Below are 21,757 nucleotides of genomic sequence, written 5' to 3' on the forward strand. Positions count from 1 at the left end.
AATAATAATCAATCTCTCACAATCCATTTTCATTTCTACCCACGTTAATATGGGACTCACTTCCTTAAACTCTTTCACTTATTCAAACAACTCCACCTACAAAAGTTGAGCTAATTCTTCTAAGCTCTTGCCTCACACTAACCCCTGGCTTTAACCCAAAGACATTTTCAAACCATTCTCCTCCTTTCCCCTTTACCTTTTTTCCACTCAGAGATTGAACATTTCCTCATACAAAGCACCTTTCTCTCTCTTACTCTTACTAATCTTGGTTACATCCACACACTCTCAGACACCCTGGCCTATGCCCTTGAGAAAGATAAGTACTCCCTGCTTGACTCCTCCCTTTAGAAACTAGAAATACAAAGGGAGAGAGTTTTCAGTCCCTTGCTCCCACGCTCCCATCTACTTTTACCACCTTCCAGGATACAAAGGGAATATGTGGCAAGTATTCTTTTTCCCCTATCCCCAGGGATCCTGCACCCCTTCAGTCGATTTCTACAACATGCAGGGAAGGTGTGGGAAGTATTCTCTCACCTCTATCAACAAGGATCTGGTATACATTTGTTGCCTCTTTTAATTTGCAGGGAATATGTGGGAAGTATTCTTTCTCCCATATCCCCATATAAAAATGTACAGAAATATGTAAATACAAAACAAACATGGACCATATCCTTTACCAAGAGTAATTTGAGTTTTACAAAGGGTGCTAGCTTCTCCGACTCATTTGTTTCCCTGTCTCATTATTTCTTCAATCTACCAAACCATTCTAACTATTTCTGCCATCATTATTTTGAATATCTGCATAATCATCAGTCCTTGCACTAGGTTAGAACTTACTGAAGAGAGATGTGTAGAAATACTATATGAAAAGTACAATTTATTGTATCATTCACCTAGTATAAGATGAATGTTTTTAACTATAAACAATGCTGGCCTGAACAGGTTTGCAAGCATTCTAGTTCTATGTAGTACTTCAATTTCTACCTTTATTTTTCTGAAATAACCCACTGAAGAAAAATGTACAGAAAAAGCATATGAAACTTACAAATTACTGTATCATTTACCATTCATAATCTGAATATTTTCAGCAGAGGTCTCTTGCAGGTAGGAAGGAATTCCAACTACTTTCTCCTACATTCTAATTGATGTATTCATGCATGAAGTAAGAACTTACTGAAGAGAACAAGTTTAATGTTTTGAACTGATGACTGGGCTACACTTAGATTCCATCTGAGCAATTTTCCATTTTTCTGAATACAGCACTAAATATCAGTACATGCACTAGGTTATTTTTGTTTTATCGCTGTCTCCCACGTTTGCAAGGTAGAGCAAGGAAACAGACGAAAGAAATGGCCCAACCCACCCACATACACATGTATATACATACACGTCCACACACGCAAATATACATACCTATACATCTCAATGTACACATATATATATACACACAGACACATACATATATACCCATGCACACAATTCACACTGTCTGCCTTTATTCATTCCCATCGCCACCTCGCCACACATGGAATACCATCCCCCTCCCCCCTCATGTGTGCGAGGTAGCGCTAGGAAAGACAACAAAGGCCCCATTCGTTCACACTCAGTCTCTAGCTGTCATGCAATAATGCCCGAAACCACAGCTCCATTTCCACATCCAGGCCCCACACAACTTTCCATGGTTTACCACAGACGCTTCACATGCCCTGATTCAATCCAATGACAGCACGTCAACCCCAGTATACCACATCGATCCAATTCACTCTATTCCTTGCCCGCCTTACACCCTCCTGCATGTTCAGGCCCCGATCACTCAAAATCTTTTTCACTCCATCTTTCCACCTCCAATTTGGTCTCCCACTTCTCCTCGTTCCCTCCACTTCCGACACATATATCCTCTTGGTCAATCTTTCCTCACTCATTCTCTCCATGTGCCCAAACCATTTCAAAACACCCTCTTCTGCTCTCTCAACAACACACTTTTTATTTCCATACATCTCTCTTACCCTTACATTACTTACTCGATCAAACCACCTCACACCACACATTGTCCTCAAACATCTCATTTCCAGCACATCCACCCTCCTCCCCACAACTCTATCCATAGCCCACGCCTCACAACCATACAACATTGTTGGAACCACTATTCCTTCAAACATACCCATTTTTGCTTTCCAAGATAATGTTCTCGACTTCCACACATTCTTCAAGGCTCCCAGGATTTTCGCCCCCTCCCCCACCCTATGATTCACTTCCGCTTCCATGGTTCCATCCGCTGCCAGATCCACTCCCAGACATCTAAAACACTTTACTTCCTCCAGTTTTTCTTCATTCAAATTTACCTCCCAATTGACTTGACCCTCAACCCTACTGTAGCTAATAACCTTGCTCTTATTCACATTTACTCTTAACTTTCTTCTTTCACACACTTTACCAAACTCAGTCACCAGCTTCTGCAGTTTCTCACATGAATCAGCCACCAGCGCTGTATCATCAGCGAACAACAACTGACTCACTTCCCAAGCTCTCTCATCCACAACAGACTTCATACTTGCCCCTCTTTCCAAAACTCTTGCATTCACCTCCCTAACAACCCCATCCATAAACAAATTAAACAACCATGGAGACATCACACACCCCTGCCGCAAACCTACATTCACTGAGAACCAATCACTTTCATCTCTTCCTACACGTACACATGCCTTACATCCTCGATAAAAACTAGGTACCAAACTAAAATACATGAGTACAATAGAATACAAGAAAAAAGCAATTTACCGCATCATTCATGGAGTTGAAAATGTGATCGCAAACAGTTGTTCCCTGTAGCATTCATGTCTACACCTATTTTCACCATTATTTTACTAAGTACAAAATTTGTTATTTGTTTAAAAGCTAAGTAAGTACCTACAAGAAAAAAAAATGAGAATAGTGAAAATTACAATTTATCATACCATACACCAAGTATAGGTTGAATGTTTTGAATGGAAGACAAGTGCATGAAAAGTATAAATCCCAACTCCTTTAGCATTTCTCTCCTCAAAGTTACCAAAGACATACATAATCATTATTAACTTATGCATTAGTTATGAACCTACTAAACAGAATTGTTAGAAAATATGAAAAATTTTTCTTTTTATATCATATATAATCGCTGTTTCCTATGTCAGCGAGGTAGCACCAGGAAACAAATGAAATATGGCCCAGCCACTCATGTACACATATAGATACATAAACACCCATATATGCACATACACATACAAATACATATCCACATATACATACTCACACACAGGAATTTACATATATACACATGTAAATATTCATAATTGCTTGCCCTCATCCATTCCTGCCACTAACCCGCCCCACAGGAAACAGCATTGCTAGCCCCCGCTTCAGCGAGGTAGTGCCGGGAAAACAGACAAAGAAAAGCCACATTCATTCACACTCAGTCTCTGGCTGTCATGTGTAATGCACCAAAACCACAGCTCCCTATCCACCTCCAGGCCCCACAGACCTTTCCATGGTTTACTCAAGATGCTTCACTTGCCCTGGTTCTGTCCACTGACAGCACATCGACCCTGGTATACCACATTGTTCCAATTCAATCTATTTCTTGCACGCCTCTCACTATCCTGTATGTATATCTTCAATATTTTGACCTGATGGCAATTGCAAGCAAGGAAAGAATTCTATTTCAGCTATTTTCCTTTATAAATTTCTGAATATGTAGATAATCATCAATTCAAGCAATTAGTAGGAAGCTACTAAAGAGAAATGAGAAGAAACAGTGCATGAAGAATATAATTTACAGCATCAATCACTTAATATAATCTTTTAGCAAAAGGCAATTTCTGCCTCTGGAATCCCAAGCATTCATGTTCCAAGTACCACTTACATTTACACACCCATTTTTATCAATTTGCAAAAGATGTCAATTATTGTCAGTCATTAAGAACTAACTGAAGAGAAATGTGAAGAAAAAATATCAGAAAAAATTACCATTGCTATCTCACTAACATAAGAAATGGCAAAAGAACATGAAAAAATTCAACTCATTACTTAATGATTATGATCTAAGTGTTTTGAACAAACGATCATGAACAACATAAAAATTCCAACTTTCATACATTTTCTCCTAAACCTTACTGAATCGGAAGATAATCATCAATTAATGAATTATGTAAGAGCCTAGTTAAGAGAGCTGTAGAGAAAATAATATATGACAATTGTAATTTACCATACTATCTACCAACTGTATGTTGTTAAATGCTTTGAACCATCATTCCTAGAAGACTGATACCTAACCCAGTGTTTGAGTCAAGCATTGCTGACCACAGCACTCAGTGAACATAGAAAAGGGAATTTTGAATAATCAAACCTTTCGTTAAGTAGATTACAGTGTTAAGGAGATTTTGGGATGCAAGATACTCTACCTGTACTAGGTGCATAAGCTCTAAAAATCATACATAATGCACTTTCATTCTCACCCACATTAGTCAGCAATTCTTCTCCTAACTTAATGTATTCCCACAACTTCTCCCTCAGCACAAGTGGCACCCACTCCTTTGCTTCTGCTCTCGCACCAACCTAGGATTTCACCAATTGGGCATTCCCCCTTCTTTTCCTTAGTTTCACCCACAAACACATCTTGGTTTTTCCTCTCCCCTTATTTCTACCTTATACAGCCCTACAGACTCAGACATCCTAGCCTAAGCCTTCAATGAGGATAGGCACTCGTCCTTTCGCTGCTTCCTTTGTTCCAACTCTTATAAAGTGAAATACAAGGAAAGTAGGATCACTGATCCCCCACTCAAGCACCTTTTACTTAAACTCTACAATGCACGAAGATATGAGTGTAGTTTTGTTTCTCACCTATTCCTGAAATTTATTACAGGCACATCAAAAATTTGTGTCTGGAACCTAAAACATTGCCAATCTTTTTTTGAAGTTTAGTGTGAATATAAATACATTTCAAAATACCAAAATACCTTGAAAATAAACACCAAAGAGGGATCAAAGAATCCTTTAAACCAAGTGCTTGTGGCAAATACTCTGAAGAGCATATCCAATATCAAGATTCTTGGTTATCTCACTTCTAAAGAAAAACCCTTTAATAGTTGGTAAAAGAATAATAACACCCTGATGACACAGACAGCTGTCCTCAGTATCTGGCCAGCAAATTATCTGGCATAAAGAGTTGCTCTAATTCTAGTCCTTACAAAACAGGAGTGAAAAGCAAAACAGTATCTCATCTAGGTTGTGTATTATCATTAGCAATCATTCCCAAACATACATAAATCTAAGATGTATTAACACTAAAGAACATTGAAGAAACATGGCCTTTCGAGCGTAAAACTCCCTCACCATACAGTAAAATAGGCAAACACACACAACACAAACATCCATGTGAGAGGGACACCAGCATCATCCCCTACGGTCAATGGACAGTCTTATAATGCAAATGAAGACTGATTTTTTCTTTGTGTTCTGTTTTAAAAGATAAAGGATTTGTACATTTTTCTTTTCACTATTCTTTACTCAGGTAAACACAACACAACAGAAGCTAACTACAGATCTATGCAACATTTATCTCCTATAATTCTATCTATATCTCTGATACCTGTTCCAACTGGAATTCCCTCAAAGGGGTGGCCATGACAACAGTCTCCAAAACTAAAGAATTCCAGTGGCATGTCTTAGCCTTTATCAACTCACCCTTCACAGGCCACTAGCAGAGGGCATGTATAGTGCAGTGTTTGCAGAGGCTCCAACATTAATGTTCCTGATGACTGCTTCTATCTAATGCTTCTACCAATTACTTCTACCTAATATTCCTGCCTAAATGTTCCTAACTACTGCTCCTACCATTTTGCCAAAAGGCAAGGATAGTGCAGGAAAATCTAGAGTTATGAAGAATGAGCTACATGAGTTAAGTGTCATCAAGTGTTACATATGACAAGGAGAGATTGTATGTTGTTGACAAAATGCCAATAGTCCACATGTTAATGTGGCTGAAAGAAAAAAGAGCTACCTGGGTCAGAGGAGTGCAACTTGACAACCAATAAAGTGCTGGCTCACTGAGCAAATGTCACTAACCCTCCTGATACCCAGATAGACAGTACTGGTAATATACCTCCCTGGTTGCTGACTGCCAACCAACTACTACCTATAATCATAATCTCTTATAAATATACAAAACATTGTTTACAGCAATTTCTTGGCAAACTATACAAACTGGATGGGTCTACATTAAAAAATCATGAAATTCTCCCTAATGAGATAAAAACACCTTTGTAGCAACATTCAAAAAATGCTAAATAAATAAAACAACTATTCACAATTGATTTCATGTTAGTGAATTTATCAACATAACATACATACCTTTAAGCTGCCAAAGATTCTGGGAAAGGCATGGACCATAGTCTCGATAATTTCTCTGTTGACTTTCCGAGGGCATTTATCAGGTTGGATACTAACATCATAGTGATGGATGTAGCCCCTGGGCATTGATATCTGGAAGTGGTTTGCCCGTAACGTAATTGGTCTTCCTTCACGTCCCAGGTTGGGCCGCCTCGGTGCTACAAAGGCTGTAAAAAAGTCCTTAGTTACGTATCAACCTAAAGGTTGTTCCATTGAACATCAGTGCAGCCTGCAGCACAGGACAGTCATTTAGAGTAAAGTAAGACTGAGAGGAAATATTGCTTGAACTATCAAAAATATCTATACTAACTTGCATGGCCAACCTTTTAACAGGGGTCCTAATGAGTGCAAAACTGAAACAAGAGTAATGGGTCTTTTGCCATTCAATTGTATAGATGGATAGAAACATGCAAGGCAATCCATGAGCAGGTAAATCAATCTTCTCAAGTTCTGGCCAAGGTTATTTTGCAAATTAAAGTGTGACTTCCAGCAATGGACAATACAGACAGTAATGGAACAAGCAATCCCTAAGCATTTGCCATGCTATTCTAGTGAAAAAGAAGCCATCAAAATTTCAGTATAACAATTTATTTGTTTATTAACTTATCATACTTTGTCACTGTCTCCCGCATTAGCAAGGTAGCACAAGGAAACAGACAAAAGAATGGCCCAACCCACCCACATACACATGTACATACATACACGTCCACACACGCACATATACATACCTATACATCTCAACGTATACATATATACACACACACACACACACACACAGACATATACATATATACACATGTACATAATTCGTACTGTCTGCCCATATTCATTCCCGTTGCCACCACGCCACACATGAAATGACAACCCCCTCCCCCTAATGTGCGTAAGGTAGCACTAGGAAAAGACAACAAAGGCCACATTTGATCACACTCAATCTCTAGCTGTCATGTATAATGCACCGAAACCATGACTGGGTCATAAATAAAGACAATACATGAATACGTTTCACCTCCAAGCTTGAGGAATGGATCTGAAATTAATTTTCTTAAAGGGGTAGGTCTGTGATACTTTAGAACTGCAGAAGCATTATAGGTGATTCAGTTGATGTTTACAGACGATGCACCTCTAGTGACAGAATCAGAGAGGAACTTCAGAAGTTGATGACAAATTTCGTGATATTGTGAGGCAAGTTGACAGTGAATATGTTAAAGAGTAAATAAGTGCAACAGTGGAATAAGAAAGGATGGCTTGAGTGAAATTTTGAATGCAGAGGACCTAGAGAAAGTGTAGTGCTTTAGGAACCTGAGAGTGATCTTGCTCACAGACGGAACCATGGAGGGATAAGTGTGTCAAAGGATGGGAATGGGGGTTAAGGTCCTGGGTGCAATGAGGAATGTCTATTTGAACAAAGATGGAAATGCCTGAAGGTATATTAGACCAAACAGTGTTGTATGGATGAGAATCTTGGGCCTCGAATGCAAAAGGGTAAACATGATAGAAATAAAATGCCTAAGGACAATAATTACACAACTCCATAACCCTTCTGGGGCCAGCAGCTCTTAGGCTGCACTTCAAAGAAAAGCAAGAAAATGGTGAACTTCTTTGGAGGAAAAGTTCCTCAAAGAAACAGAACACTTTTTGTCCAGATAACTTTTCAATTTAGATGCAAGCATAAGTAGGTAAAGTCTGGCAACACCCATGGACAACAAATGAAGTAAGTCAAGGTAATCAAACAAGAAATGACAGTGTAAAGCTATGCTGAAATGTCTTAGTCATATGAGGAAGATGAGCAAAGACAATGACTATGAGAATCTACAAGTCATAAGTGGACACAGGAGGGAGAAAGGGAAGACCGAGACTAGATGGATGGATGGTGTGAAAAAAGCTTTGGATTATCAGGGCATGAACATTCTGGAGGGTGAAAATCAGATTAGCACAGTGCAAGTGGTGAAGGAATGTACAGTAAGTGGGCTGAACCAGGGTATATAAAGCAAACAAGGTAAACCATGGAATAGTCTGTGGTGGTCAAATGTAGATTGTGCCCCCCTTGGTTCAAAAAATTATACAGGAGAGCTGAAGGTGGGAAGTGTGTATCTGTGGTGGTCAAATGTGGATGGTGCCCCCTGGTTTCAAAATATTATACTGGAAAGCTGAATGTGGTAAGTGCATAAGTAAGGCTACTGTTTGTTTGTTCAACACTACCCTGCTAAGGGAGATGCACAATTATACCGAGAATTTAAAGAAAGCTAATTATTGAGTCAATGTCTAAGAAAATTTCTTAAAATTCTGTCATCATGTAACAATTATGTATGTATAAGTCTCAAGATCTGAATAAATCGAACAGTGACATGTTCTACATCAAAGACAAAACTTTGTTCTACACTACCCTTAAGCCTGACTTGTTCATTATAAGAGTGAATGTTGGGGTGAAGAGGGTGGTGAGAGTAAGTGAGCTTGGGAAGGAGACTTGTGTGAGGAAGTACCAGGAGAGACTGAGTACAGAATGGAAAAAGGTGAGAACAATGGAAGTAAGGGGAGTGGGATGTATTTAGGGAATCAGTGATGGATTGCACAAAAGATGCTTGTGGCATGAGAAGAGTGGGAGGTGGGTTGATTAGAAAGGGTAGTGAGTGGTGGGATGAAGAAGTAAGATTATTAGTGAAAGAGAAGAGAGAGGCATTTGGACGATTTTTGCAGGGAAAAAATGCAATTGAGTGGGAGATGTATAAAAGAAAGAGACAGGAGGTCAAGAGAAAGGTGCAAGAGGTGAAAAAGAGGGCAAATGAGAGTTGGGGTTAGAGAGTATCATTAAATTTTAGGGAGAATAAAAAGATGTTCTGGAAGGAGGTAAATAAAGTGCGTAAGACAAGGGAGCAAATGGGAACTTCAGTGAAGGGCGCAAATGGGGAGGTGATAACATGTAGTGATGTTGTGAGAAGGAGATGGAGTGAGTATTTTGAAGGTTTGTTGAATGTGTTTGATGATAGAGTGGCAGATATAGGGTGTTTTGGTCAAGGTGGTGTGCAAAGTGAGAGGGTTTGGGAAAATGATTTGGTAAACAGAGAAGAGGTAGTAAAAGCTTTGCGGAAGATGAAAGCCGGCAAGGCAGCAGGTTTGGATGGTATTGCAGTGGAATTTAATAAAAAAGGGGGTGACTGTATTATTGACTGGTTGGTAAGGTTATTTAATGTATGTATGACTCATGGTGAGGTGCCTGAGGATTGACGGAATGCGTGCATAGTGCCATTGTACAAAGGCAAAGGGGATAAGAGTGAGTGCTCAAATTACAGAGGTATAAGTTTGTTGAGTATTATATGGGAGGGTATTGATTGAGAGGGTGAAGGCATGTACAGAGCATCAGACTGGGGAAGAGCAGTGTCGTTTCAGAAGTGGTAGAGGATGTGTGGATCAGGTGTTTGCTTTGAAGAATGTATGTGAGAAATACTTGGAAAAGCAAATGGATTTGTATGTAGCATTTATGGATCTAGAGAAGGCATATGATAGAGCTGATAGAGATGCTCTGTGGAAGGTATTAAGAATATATGGTGTGGGAAGCAAGTTGTTAGAAGCAGTGAAAAGTTTTTATCAAGGATGTAAGGCATGTGTACGTGTAGGAAGAGAGGAAAGTGATTGGTTCTTAGTGAATGTAGGTTTGCGGCAGGGGTGTGTGATGTCTCCATGATTGTTTAATTTGTTTATGGATGGGGTTGTTAGGGAGGTGAATGCAAGAGTTTTGGAAAGAGGGGCAAGTATGCAGTCTGTTGTGGATGAGAGAGCTTGGGAAGTGAGTCAGTTGTTGTTTGCTGATGTTACAGCGCTGGTGGCTGATTCATGTGAGAAACTGCAGAAGCTGGTGACGGAGTTTGGTAAAGTGTGTGAAAGAAGAAAGCTGAGAACAAATGTGAATAAGAGCAAGGTTATTAGGTACAGTAGGGTTGAGGGACAAGTCAATTGGGAGGTAAGTTTGAATGGAGAAAAACTGGAAGTGAAGTGTATTAGATATCTGGGAGTGGGTTTAGCAGCAGATGGAACCATGGAGGCGGAAGTGAATCATAGGGTGGGGGAGGGGGCGAAAGTTCTGGGAGCGTTGAAGAATGTGTGGAAGTCGAGAACATTATCTCGGAAAGCAAAAATGGGTATGTTTGAAGGAATAGCGGTTCCAACAATGTTATACGGTTGAGAGGCATGGGCTATGGATAGAGTTGTGCGGAGGAGGGTGGATGTGCTGGAAATGAGATGTTTCAGGACAATATGTGGTGTGAGGTGGTTTGATCGAGTAAGTTATGTAAGGGTAAGAGAGATGTGTGGTAATAAAGTGTGTGGTTGAGAGAGCAGAAGAGGGTGTTTTGAAATGGTTTGGTCACATGGAGAGAATGAATAAGGAAAGATTGACAAAAATGATATATGTGTCAGAGGTGGAGGGAACGAGGAGAAGTGGGTGACCAAATTGGAGGTGGAAAGATGGAGTGAAAAAGATTTTGAGTGATCGGGGCCTGAACATGCAGGAGGGTGAAAGGCGTGCAAGGAATAGTACAAACTGGAACGATGTGGTATAACGGGGTCGACGTGCTGTCAATTGATTGAACCAGGGAATGTGAAGTGTCTGGGGTAAACCATGGAAAGTTCTGTGGGGCCTGGATGTGGAAAGGGAGATGTGGTTTCGGTGCATTATTACATGACAGCTAGAGACTGAGTGTGAACGAATGGGGCCTTTGTTGTCTTTTCCTAGCGCTACCTCGCACACATGAGGGGGTTGTTATTTCATGTGTGGCGAGGTGGCGATGGGAATGAATAAAGGCAGACAGTATGAATTATGTACATGTGTATATATGTATATGTCTGTGTGTGTGTATATATATATATGTATACGTTGAGATGTATAGGTATATATATTTGCGTGTGTGGACGTGTATGTATATACATGTGTATGTGGATGGGTTGGGCCATTCTTTCGTCTGTTTCCTTGCGCTACCTCGCTAACGCGGGAGACAGCGACAAAGCAAAATACTTCCCATGTATTCCCTGCGTGTCGTAGAACGTGACTAAAAGGGAAGGGAGCGGGGAGGCTGGAAATCTTCCCCTCTCATTTTTTTTTAATTTTCCAAAGGAAGAAACAGAGAAGGGGGCCGGGTGAGGATGTTTCCTCAGAGGCCCAGTCCTCTGTTCTTAACGCTACCTCGCTGAGGTGGGAAATGGCGAATAGTATGAAAGAAAAAAGAAAGATATATACATATATTTTTTTTTTATACTTTGTCGCTGTCTCCCGCGTTTGCGAGGTAGCGCAAGGAAACAGACGAAAGAAATGGCCCAACCCACCCCCATACACATGTATATACATACGTCCACACACGCAAATATACATACCTACACAGCTTTCCATGGTTTACCCCAGACGCTTCACATGCCTTGATTCAATCCACTGACAGCACGTCAACCCCGGTATACCACATCGCTCCAATTCACTCTATTCCTTGCCCTCCTTTCACCCTCCTGCATGTTCAGGCCCCGATCACACAAAATCTTTTTCACTCCATCTTTCCACCTCCAATTTGGTCTCCCTCTTCTCCTCGTTCCCTCCACCTCCGACACATATATCCTCTTGGTCAATCTTTCCTCACTCATTCTCTCCATGTGCCCAAACCACTTCAAAACACCCTCTTCTGCTCTCTCAACCATGCTCTTTTTATTTCCACACATCTCTCTTACCCTTACGTTACTCACTCGATCAAACCACCTCACACCACACACTGTCCTCAAACATCTCATTTCCAGCACATCCATCCTCCTGCGCACAACTCTATCCATAGCCCACGCCTCGCAACCATACAACATTGTTGGAACCACTAGTCCTTCAAACATACCCATTTTTGATTTCCGAGATAATGTTCTCGACTTCCACACATTCTTCAAGGCCCCCAGAATTTTCGCCCCCTCCCCCACCCTATGATTCACTTCCGCTTCCATGGTTCCATCCGCTGCCAGATCCACTCCCAGACATCTAAAACACTTTACTTCCTCCAGTTTTTCTTCACTCAAATTTACCTCCCAATTGACTTGACCCTCAACCCTACTGTACCTTCCTCTTATTCACATTTACTCTTAACTTTCTTCTTTCACACACTTTACCAAACTCCGTCACCAGCTTCTGCAGTTTCTCACATGAATCAGCCACCAGCGCTGTATCATCAGCGAACAACAACTGACTCACTTCCCAAGCTCTCTCATCCACAACAGACTTCATACTTGCCCCTCTTTCCAAAACTCTTGCATTTACCTCCCTAACAACCCCATCCATAAACAAATTAAACAACCAAGGAGACATCACACACCCCTGCCGCAAACCTACATTCACTGAGAACCAATCACTTTCCTCTCTTCCTACATGTACACATGCCTTACATCCTCGATAAAAACTTTTCACTGCTTCTAATAACTTTCCTCCCACACCATATATTCTTAATACCTTCCACAGAGCATCTCTATCAACTCTATCATATGCCTTCTCCAGATCCATAAATGCTACATACAAATCCATTTGCTTTTCTAAGTATTTCTCACATACATTCTTCAAAGCAAACACCTGATCCACACATCCTCTACCCCTTCTGAAACCACACTGCTCTTCCCCAATCTGATGCTCTGTACATGCCTTCACCCTCTCAATCAATACCCTCCCATATAATTTACCAGGAATACTCAACAAACTTATACCTCTGTAATTTGAGCACTCACTCTTATCCCCTTTGCCTTTGTACAATGGCACTATGCACGCATTCCGCCAATCCTCAGGCACCTCACCATGAGTCATACATACATTAAATAACCTTACCAACCAGTCAACAATACAGTCACCCCCTTTTTTAATAAATTCCACTGCAATACCATCCAAACCTGCTGCCTTGCCGGCTTTCATCTTCCGCAAAGCTTTTACTACCTCTTCTCTGTTTACCAAATCATTTTCCCTAACCCTCTCACTTTGCACACCACCTCGACCAAAACACCCTATATCTGCCACTCTATCATCAAACACATTCAACAAACCTTCAAAATACTCACTCCATCTCCTTCTCACATCACCACTACTTGTTATCACCTCCCCATTTGCGCCCTTCACTGAAGTTCCCATTTGCTCCCTTGTCTTACGCACTTTATTTACCTCCTTCCAGAACATCTTTTTATTCTCCCTAAAATTTAATGATACTCTCTCACCCCAACTCTCATTTGCCCTTTTTTTCACCTCTTGCACCTTTCTCTTGACCTCCTGTCTCTTTCTTTTATACATCTCCCACATTTATACATCTCAACAAACTTATACCTCTGTAATTTGAGCACTCACTCTTATCCCCTTTGCCTTTGTACAATGGCACTATGCACGCATTCCGCCAATCCTCAGGCACCTCACCATGAGTCACACATACATTAAATAACCTTACCAACCAGTCAACAATACAGTCACCCCCTTTTTTAATAAATTCCACTGCAATACCATCCAAACCTGCTGCCTTGCCAGCTTTCATCTTCCGCAAAGCTTTCACTACCTCTTCTCTGTTTACCAAATCATTTTCCCTAACCCTCTCACTTTGCATATATATATATATATATGTTCTTTTCTTTCTTTCAAACTATTCGCTATTTCCCGCGCTAGCAAGGTAGCGTTAAGAACAGAGGACTGGGCCTCTGAGGGAATATCCTCACCTGGCCTCGTTCTCTGTTCCGTCTTTTGGAGAATTAAAAAAAAACGAGAGGGGAGGATTTCCAGCCAGTCGCCTCCTACGACACGCAGGGAATACCTGGGAAGTATTCTTTCTACCCTATTAGCAATTTAGATATGGGAATAACCAGTGACTTTAGTAAATTTGCCAATAATACATAAATAAGGACCTTAATGGACTCAGATGAAAATTCAGTGACTTTGCAGAGGGACTTAAATAGATTATCCGAATGGGCAGGTACATGGTAAATGGAATTCATCATAGATCAATACACAACACTTAGTGTGGGTAAAAAGAACACTGATTACAAACTGGACAGTATTACTATTGGTCAAACAGAATGCAAAAGAGATTTAGGGGTACTGGTGAGCTAGGATCTTAGGCTGTTGCAACAATGCATTAAAGTGTGTAGTACACAACACTTAGTGTGGGTAAAGAGAAGAACGCTGATTACAAACCGGACAATATTACTATTGGTAAAACAGAAAGCGAAAAAGATTTAGGGGTACCGGTGAGCTAGGATCTTAAGCTGTGGCAACAATGCATTAAAGTATGTAATAAGGCTAAAAGGATGTCAGGGTTCACTAATAGGACTCTTAGCAATAAAACTCCTGGAGTAGTATTGTAACTTTATCTTGTGATGGTAAGACTACACCTGGATTATGCAGTACAGTTTTGGGCTCAATACTATGCAGCTGATATAGATTGTTTAGAGCACAAAGGTGAATGACAAAAATGATCCCTGGAATTAGAAACGTCACACGAACAAAGGTTAAAAAGACTGAATTCACACTCACTTAAGAGGAGGAGGGTTAGAGGGGATGTGATTGAGGATTCTAAGTGGGTGAAGGGCATTAATAGAGGTAACATTATCAAAGTTCATAGAATGGCACCACCAGCTGGGACAAGAAATAAAGGCTTTGAATTGGAAAAAAATACTCAGGTTGGATGTTGGTAAATATTGGTTCAGGAATAGGGTAGCAGATTTAAGGAACAAGCTGCCAAGAACAGTATTGGAAACTAGGTCTCCAGATAGCTTTAAACAAAGGTTAGATGTGTTTATGGACTCAGCCGGTTGGTTGTAAGGTGGACAGACTCAGGACGTGCCTAGCATAAGCCTAAAGGCCTCTTGCAGTGTCCTCACTTCTTATGTTATCAAAAATCAGATATAAGCAGAAAAAATTTTCCCAATAAACATATACTCATAATCACTGTAGTGCACTATAATTTACCATACAACATCACTCACTTGGTAGTTCTGGTGGTAAAAGTGCAGAAATACCCGTTCCTGTAGCCACTGCAGGAGTGGCAATTGGTTGCGGCACAATTGTAGTAATTGGCCCAGGTGCTGGCGTAGGTCCAGGGGGTAACGTCACGGGGCGGGGCACCGGGGGGCCAGCTGGTCCTGGGGGTCCCCCCGGGCCTGTTGGAGGACCGGGGGGGCCAGGAGGACCAGGTGCTAAAAAGAAAAAGAAAACAGAAACCATTAAAAATTTCAATTAATATATATGTATACATATAAAAGCAACTTCACTTCATACCATTCATTACCCTTTCTCAAATCTCTACATGCTGTTTTCCACATAACACATGAAAACACTACTTCCCTAGACATTACACCATTCACCCTCACCCATTTCCAGTTTCGTCTGTTCTTACCTCAAGCTACTCTTATCCAAACTCTAGGAATCTCCACAAACCTTTCTTCCAAGCTCACTTTCATATGTAAAAGTATACATATAAAAGCAACTTCATTTCATACCACCATTCGTTACCCTTTCTCAAATCTCTATGTGCTGTTTTCCACATAACACATGAAAACACTACTTCCCTAGACATTACACCATTCACCTCTCACCCATTTCCAATTTCATCTGTTCTTACCTCAAGCTACTCTTATTCAAACTCTAGGAATCTCCAAAAACAAACCTTTTTTCCAAGCTCATTTTCATATGTATATGTACACATATACAAGCAACTTCACTTCATACCACCATTCGTTACCCTTTCTCAAATCTCTATGTGCTGTTTTCCACATAACACATGAAAACACTACTTCCCTAGACATTACACCATTCACCCCTCACCCATTTCCAGTTTTGTCTGTTCTTACCTCAAGCTACTCTTATCCAAACTCTAGGAATCTCCACAAGCTCACTTTCACCATTCTCTTCCCATCCATCATCACCTCTTCTCTTTAAGCCACTACAAGCTTTCACACTTGCTTCCACAAAGAGATGATAAATCATCTCATATGTTGTCCCCTCAGCCCATTCATATGCCACAGTCTTTCCTTTGCAACCTTCAATTGCATCCAAAAGTCCCTCCTTCACAAGCCTATCATACATACATGAGCTCACAGTCCATGGTCATCCCAACCACATTCAATATGTATGTACGCACCTTTCCCAAACCAAGTGAAAGTGAAAAGTGTGAGGTAAAGATACTTTTACAATAACAGGTTATCTTCCCTTTCTATTCAAAACTTCTATGCATCTACAAGGTAAGTTGTTACAGCCCCATTACTAGACTTGTACTCAGCTATCCACATCCAGGCCCTAAAGACCTTTCCATGGTTTATCCCAGATGTTTCACATGCCCTTGTTCAGTCCAATGACAGCACGTCGACCCCGAAGTACCACATTGTTCCAATTCACTCTATTCCTTGCACACCTCTCACACTCCTGTATGTTCAGGCCCCAATAACTCAAAATCTCTTCACCCCATACTTTCACCTCCAGTTTGGTCTCCCACTTCTCCTTGCTCCCTCCATCTCTGACACATATATCCTCTTTGTTAATCTTCCCTCACTCAATCTCTCCAATGTCCAGACCATTTCCACACACTCTCATATGGTGTCCCCTCAGCCCATTCATATGTAACAGTCTCCCCTTTACAACCTTCATTCGCATCCAAAAGTCCCTCCTTCACAAGCCTATCATACATAAACAAGCTCATAGTTCATGATCATCTCTAACCACATTCAATATGTATGTATGCACCTTTCTTAAACCATGTGAAAGTGAAAAGTGTGAGGTAATGGTCCATGATTAAAGTTATGAAGGTAAAATTGCACTTCAGTAGGAGTTAATATCATTTTCATTTAACATGTAATTTTTCTATACGTGGCACGACATGTTTCATAGAGAAAATCCACCTCATCAATCGCCAGTACTTAACATCTAAATCCCAACATCAAAATAGAGTACAGCCGTCTAGTGTCTACCACTACACAGAACGACACAGTCTGACTTCACCCTCAATAACCATTAAAACGGAGAGTGATTGTGGGAGGTCACCTGGCAGAGGTCTTGAGCAACTTTATTATGCATTTTCGTGTTTTGTCAATTCTCTCATAATGATTTGGTCAATGATAAGATGGGCTTTAAAGTTGCCTGGGAGCAAATTAAAGTTTTTAGTATTGCCAATTAAGACAAATTCCATGGCATCCTATTCTTAGTAACTTATTTATGAAATATTTTGAGACTGAAATTCAAACTTAAATCAATAATCATCTGAAAGTCTGGTTTAGATATGTGGATGATGTGGGGTCCCTGTGGCCATCTTCCTAAGATTGTGATGTTTTCTTTAATGAATTAAATAACATCTAACCCACCTTCAAATTCCAGACTGAATGAGAAAAATATGGCAAACTGCCCTTTCTTGATGTATCGATAACAAGAGAATCTGATAATATGTCCTTTAAGATCTACAGGAAGCCTACCAACTCTGAGACTTCTATTCATTATTTCTCAGTTCACGATTCTTCAAAAAAAATGTCTGTAGCTATGTGTTTTTAAAAGCACTATGGGTATGTAATCCCATAGGTCTGGTAGGTAAATGTAGTCATATAAGACGTATCTTTAGGCATTATATTATCCAAGTGGTATGCAAACAAAGCTTACTGGAAAGCTGTTAGCCATCTTATGCCTCTTGTAACAAAAATGTGACAAATGAGAATGTCTAAATGTTTAGTGATGCCCTATTCTCCCAACTTAGCTCATCTAAGACACGTTCTAATAAATAGTAGGCCAAATAGGACGTCACTGAAGAGATGTCTTAACTGCTAATACTGAGAACTTCAGTTTGTTCCCAGGGAACTTTCAAGCCCATCCTATCATTAACCAAATCATTATGAGAACTGACAAAGTACGAAAACACAAAAGTTGTTCAAGACACACCCAGCTACCCAGGTCAACCCCCACCATGTGACCCCATTTAATCACTCCCTTTTAACAGTTACTACCCGTCAAGTTGGACAGTTTGTTGTTCTGTGTAATGGTAGACCCTACACAGCGGTACTCTGTTGTGATGTTGGGATTTAAATAACTTTATTAGGTACTGGCACCTGATGAGATGGATTGTGTCCATGAAACATGTCATGCCACGTGTATAAAAAATTACACAAGCAGAATATATATGAACTCCTACCAAAGTGCAATTTCACCTTACTGGGAATATCCTTACTAGGGCTCCCCTCTCTGTTTCTTCCTTTGTTAAAGTAAAAATGGAAGGAGAGGATTTCCAGCCCCCACTCCATCCCCCTCTAAGACACACAGGGAATACATAGATATGCTTAAGTTAAATCAATAAAATATGTTGTTACAGAACTTGAACATGACTTCATCTCACATATATTCTTCCTTCTCATGACTTATTTCACTTCTTTAGAGTGGGTTGTTATCCTGTCACCAAGTCTTGCATATGAGATAGTTCATAATCCTATCTCTATCTCTCCATATATACATATATATCATCCCTGGGGAAAGGGGAGAAAGAATACTTCCCACATATTCCCTGCGTGTCATAGAAGGCGACTAAAAAGGGAGGGAGCAGGGGGCTGGAAATCCTCCCCTCTCATTTGTTTTATTTTCAATTTTCCAAAAGAAGGAACAGAGAAGGGGGCCAGGTGAGGATATTCCCTCAAAGGCCCAGTCCTCTGTTCTTATCGCTACCTCGCTAAAGCGGGAAATGGCGAATAGTTTGAAAGAAAAAGAAAAGATATATATATATATATATATATATATATATATATATATATATATATATATATATATATATATATATATATAAATATATATATATATATATATATATATATATATATATATATATATATATATATATATATATACACATATATATCTATATAAATATATATTATTTTTTTATTATACTTTGTCGCTGTCTCCCGCCTTAGCGAGGTAGCGCAAGGAAACAGACGAAAGAATGGCCCAACCCACCAACATACCAAGTATATACATACACTTCAACACACGCACATATACATACCTATACATCTCAACATATATATATATATATATATATATATATATATATATATATATATATATATATATATATATATACATATACACACATATATATATATATATGGAATTACAATTCTTATTTATCATGTATGTAACTCTGCTTTACTTGTAATGAAGCTTATTTGTCTATACACACTATTGTGTAATGAAATTGGTATGCAATTAGGCTGTCTTTGATTTGAACGACTGATATTGAAATTTTTTCTAAAAAAGTGTATTTTCCTAAAAAATCATAAATTCACTCAATCTGTGGCCTATCAGATTCACAATATCCAGTAGCTTAGAGGAAGTGTTTCCTGTAAATATTTTTAGTGAATGTTTATTGAATGTTATATATAGTATATATTTACATATATTACAAATAATTGACAACTAAAACCTGGGGATAGGGGAGAAAGAATACTTCCCACGTATTCCCTGCGTGTCGTAGAAGGCGACTAAAAGGGAAGGGAGCGGGGGGCTGGAAATCCTCCCCTCTCGTTTTTTTTTTTTTTTTTTTTTTTTTTTTTTTTTCCAAAAGAAGGAACAGAGAAGGGGGCCAGGTGAGGGTATTCCCTCAAAGGCCCAGTCCTCTGTTCTTAACGCTACCTCGCTATCGCGGGAAATGGCGAATAGTATGAAAAAAAAAAAAAAAAAAAAGGTATATAAAACACTCTGACATGTTTATGTTTGTTCAAACCACAATCTATAGCTCCTTATTCCTTAGTCATTGAAAATCCAAAACCTTCTTATTGTTTGGTCCTCTTAATTGAATTTTTTTGTTTTTAACCCTTATGTTTAGCAAGTATTCAGGAAAATTGTAAAATTAGGTTTAACATAATTTTATATGTTGTGAAATGTATTTATGGACCATACATGAATCTTGGATTTGATGATGGTCTGGGTAATCATTTAGTTGTTTTATATCATGATGTCATATAAACATACGAAAGAGCATTCAATCCAAATGGAAATCTTAGGTCCATTCCATCAGTATTCATGTTTGTTTCACTGTTAAACATGAAATGCCTTTCATTTATTAATAATCTATGTGTGTCATCTGTGTACGTTGAAAGCCTTACGTTAGCTAGTTAACTTTTGAATTCCTACTCAAATTATTACTGCAGATGATAGTTTCTTTTAACCCTTTCACTGTACCAGTCTTAACATCCACTGTACACTCTGTGTACAGGATATTCTCAAGCATTCTAAAAAGATGTTTCTTTAAGTATTCAGTCCAAATGGAAATCTTAGGTCCATTCCATCAGTATTTATGTATGTTTCACTGTAAAACTTGAAATCTCTATCATTTATTGATAATCTATGTGTTTCATCAATGTATGTTGAAAGCTTTTAGTTAACTAGTTAACTTTGAATTCCTGCACATATTATTACTGTTTCCTTGCACTACCTCGCTAACGCGGGAGACAGCGACAAAGCAAAATGAATAAATAGATAAATATATATAGGGGAGAAAGAACACTTCCCACGTATTCCCTGCATGTCGTAGAAGGCGACTAAAAGGGAAGGGAGCGGGGGGCTGGAAATCCTCCCCTCTCATTTTTTTTTAAATTTTCCAAAAGAAGGAACAGAGAAGGGGGCCATATGAGGATATTCCCTCAAAGGCCCAGTCCTCTGTTCTTAACGCTACCTCGCTAATGCGGGAAATGGCGAATAGTATGAAAAAAAAATATATATATGGAAAGCTGTGTAGGTATGTATATTTGCGTGTGTGAACGTATGTATATACATGTGTATGGGGGGGGGTGGGCCATTTCTTTCGTCTGTTTCCTTGCGCTACCTCGCAAACGCGGGAGACAGCGACAAAGTATAAAAAAAAAAATATATATATATGTATATACATATACATACACACATATACATACATATATATATATATATATATATATATATATATATATATATATATATATATATATATACACACACACACACACACATATATATATATATATATATATATATATATATATATATATATATATATATATATTATTATTTTTTTATTATACTTTGTCGCTGTCTCCCGCGTTTGAGAGGTAGTGCAAGGAAACAGACGAAAGAAATGGCCCAACCCACCCCCATACACATGTATATACATACGTCCACACACGCAAATATACATACCTACACAGCTTTCCATGGTTTACCCCAGACGCTTCACATGCCTTGATTCAATCCACTGACAGCACGTCAACCCCGGTATACCACATCGCTCCAATTCACTCTATTCCTTGCCCTCCTTTCACCCTCCTGCATGTTCAGGCCACGATCACACAAAATCTTTTT

At 39.4% G+C, this 21,757-nt stretch overlaps 1 protein-coding gene across 1 annotated transcript in view; it reads right to left on the reverse strand.

The window, feature by feature from the left end:
• The window catches only part of AGO1 (protein argonaute-2), a 237,315-nt gene that overhangs the window by 207,288 nt on the left and 8,270 nt on the right, over positions 1-21,757 (reverse strand). The window contains exons 2-3 of the mRNA XM_071690453.1: positions 15,385-15,594; positions 6,385-6,590 (exon numbers count right to left, since the gene is read on the reverse strand). Coding sequence (XP_071546554.1) covers positions 6,385-6,590; positions 15,385-15,594 — 416 coding nt within the window. The remainder of the gene's footprint in view (positions 1-6,384; positions 6,591-15,384; positions 15,595-21,757) is intronic.

Source organism: Panulirus ornatus, chromosome 48, assembly GCF_036320965.1.
Source record: "Panulirus ornatus isolate Po-2019 chromosome 48, ASM3632096v1, whole genome shotgun sequence".
Taxonomy (NCBI): Eukaryota; Metazoa; Arthropoda; class Malacostraca; order Decapoda; family Palinuridae; genus Panulirus; species Panulirus ornatus.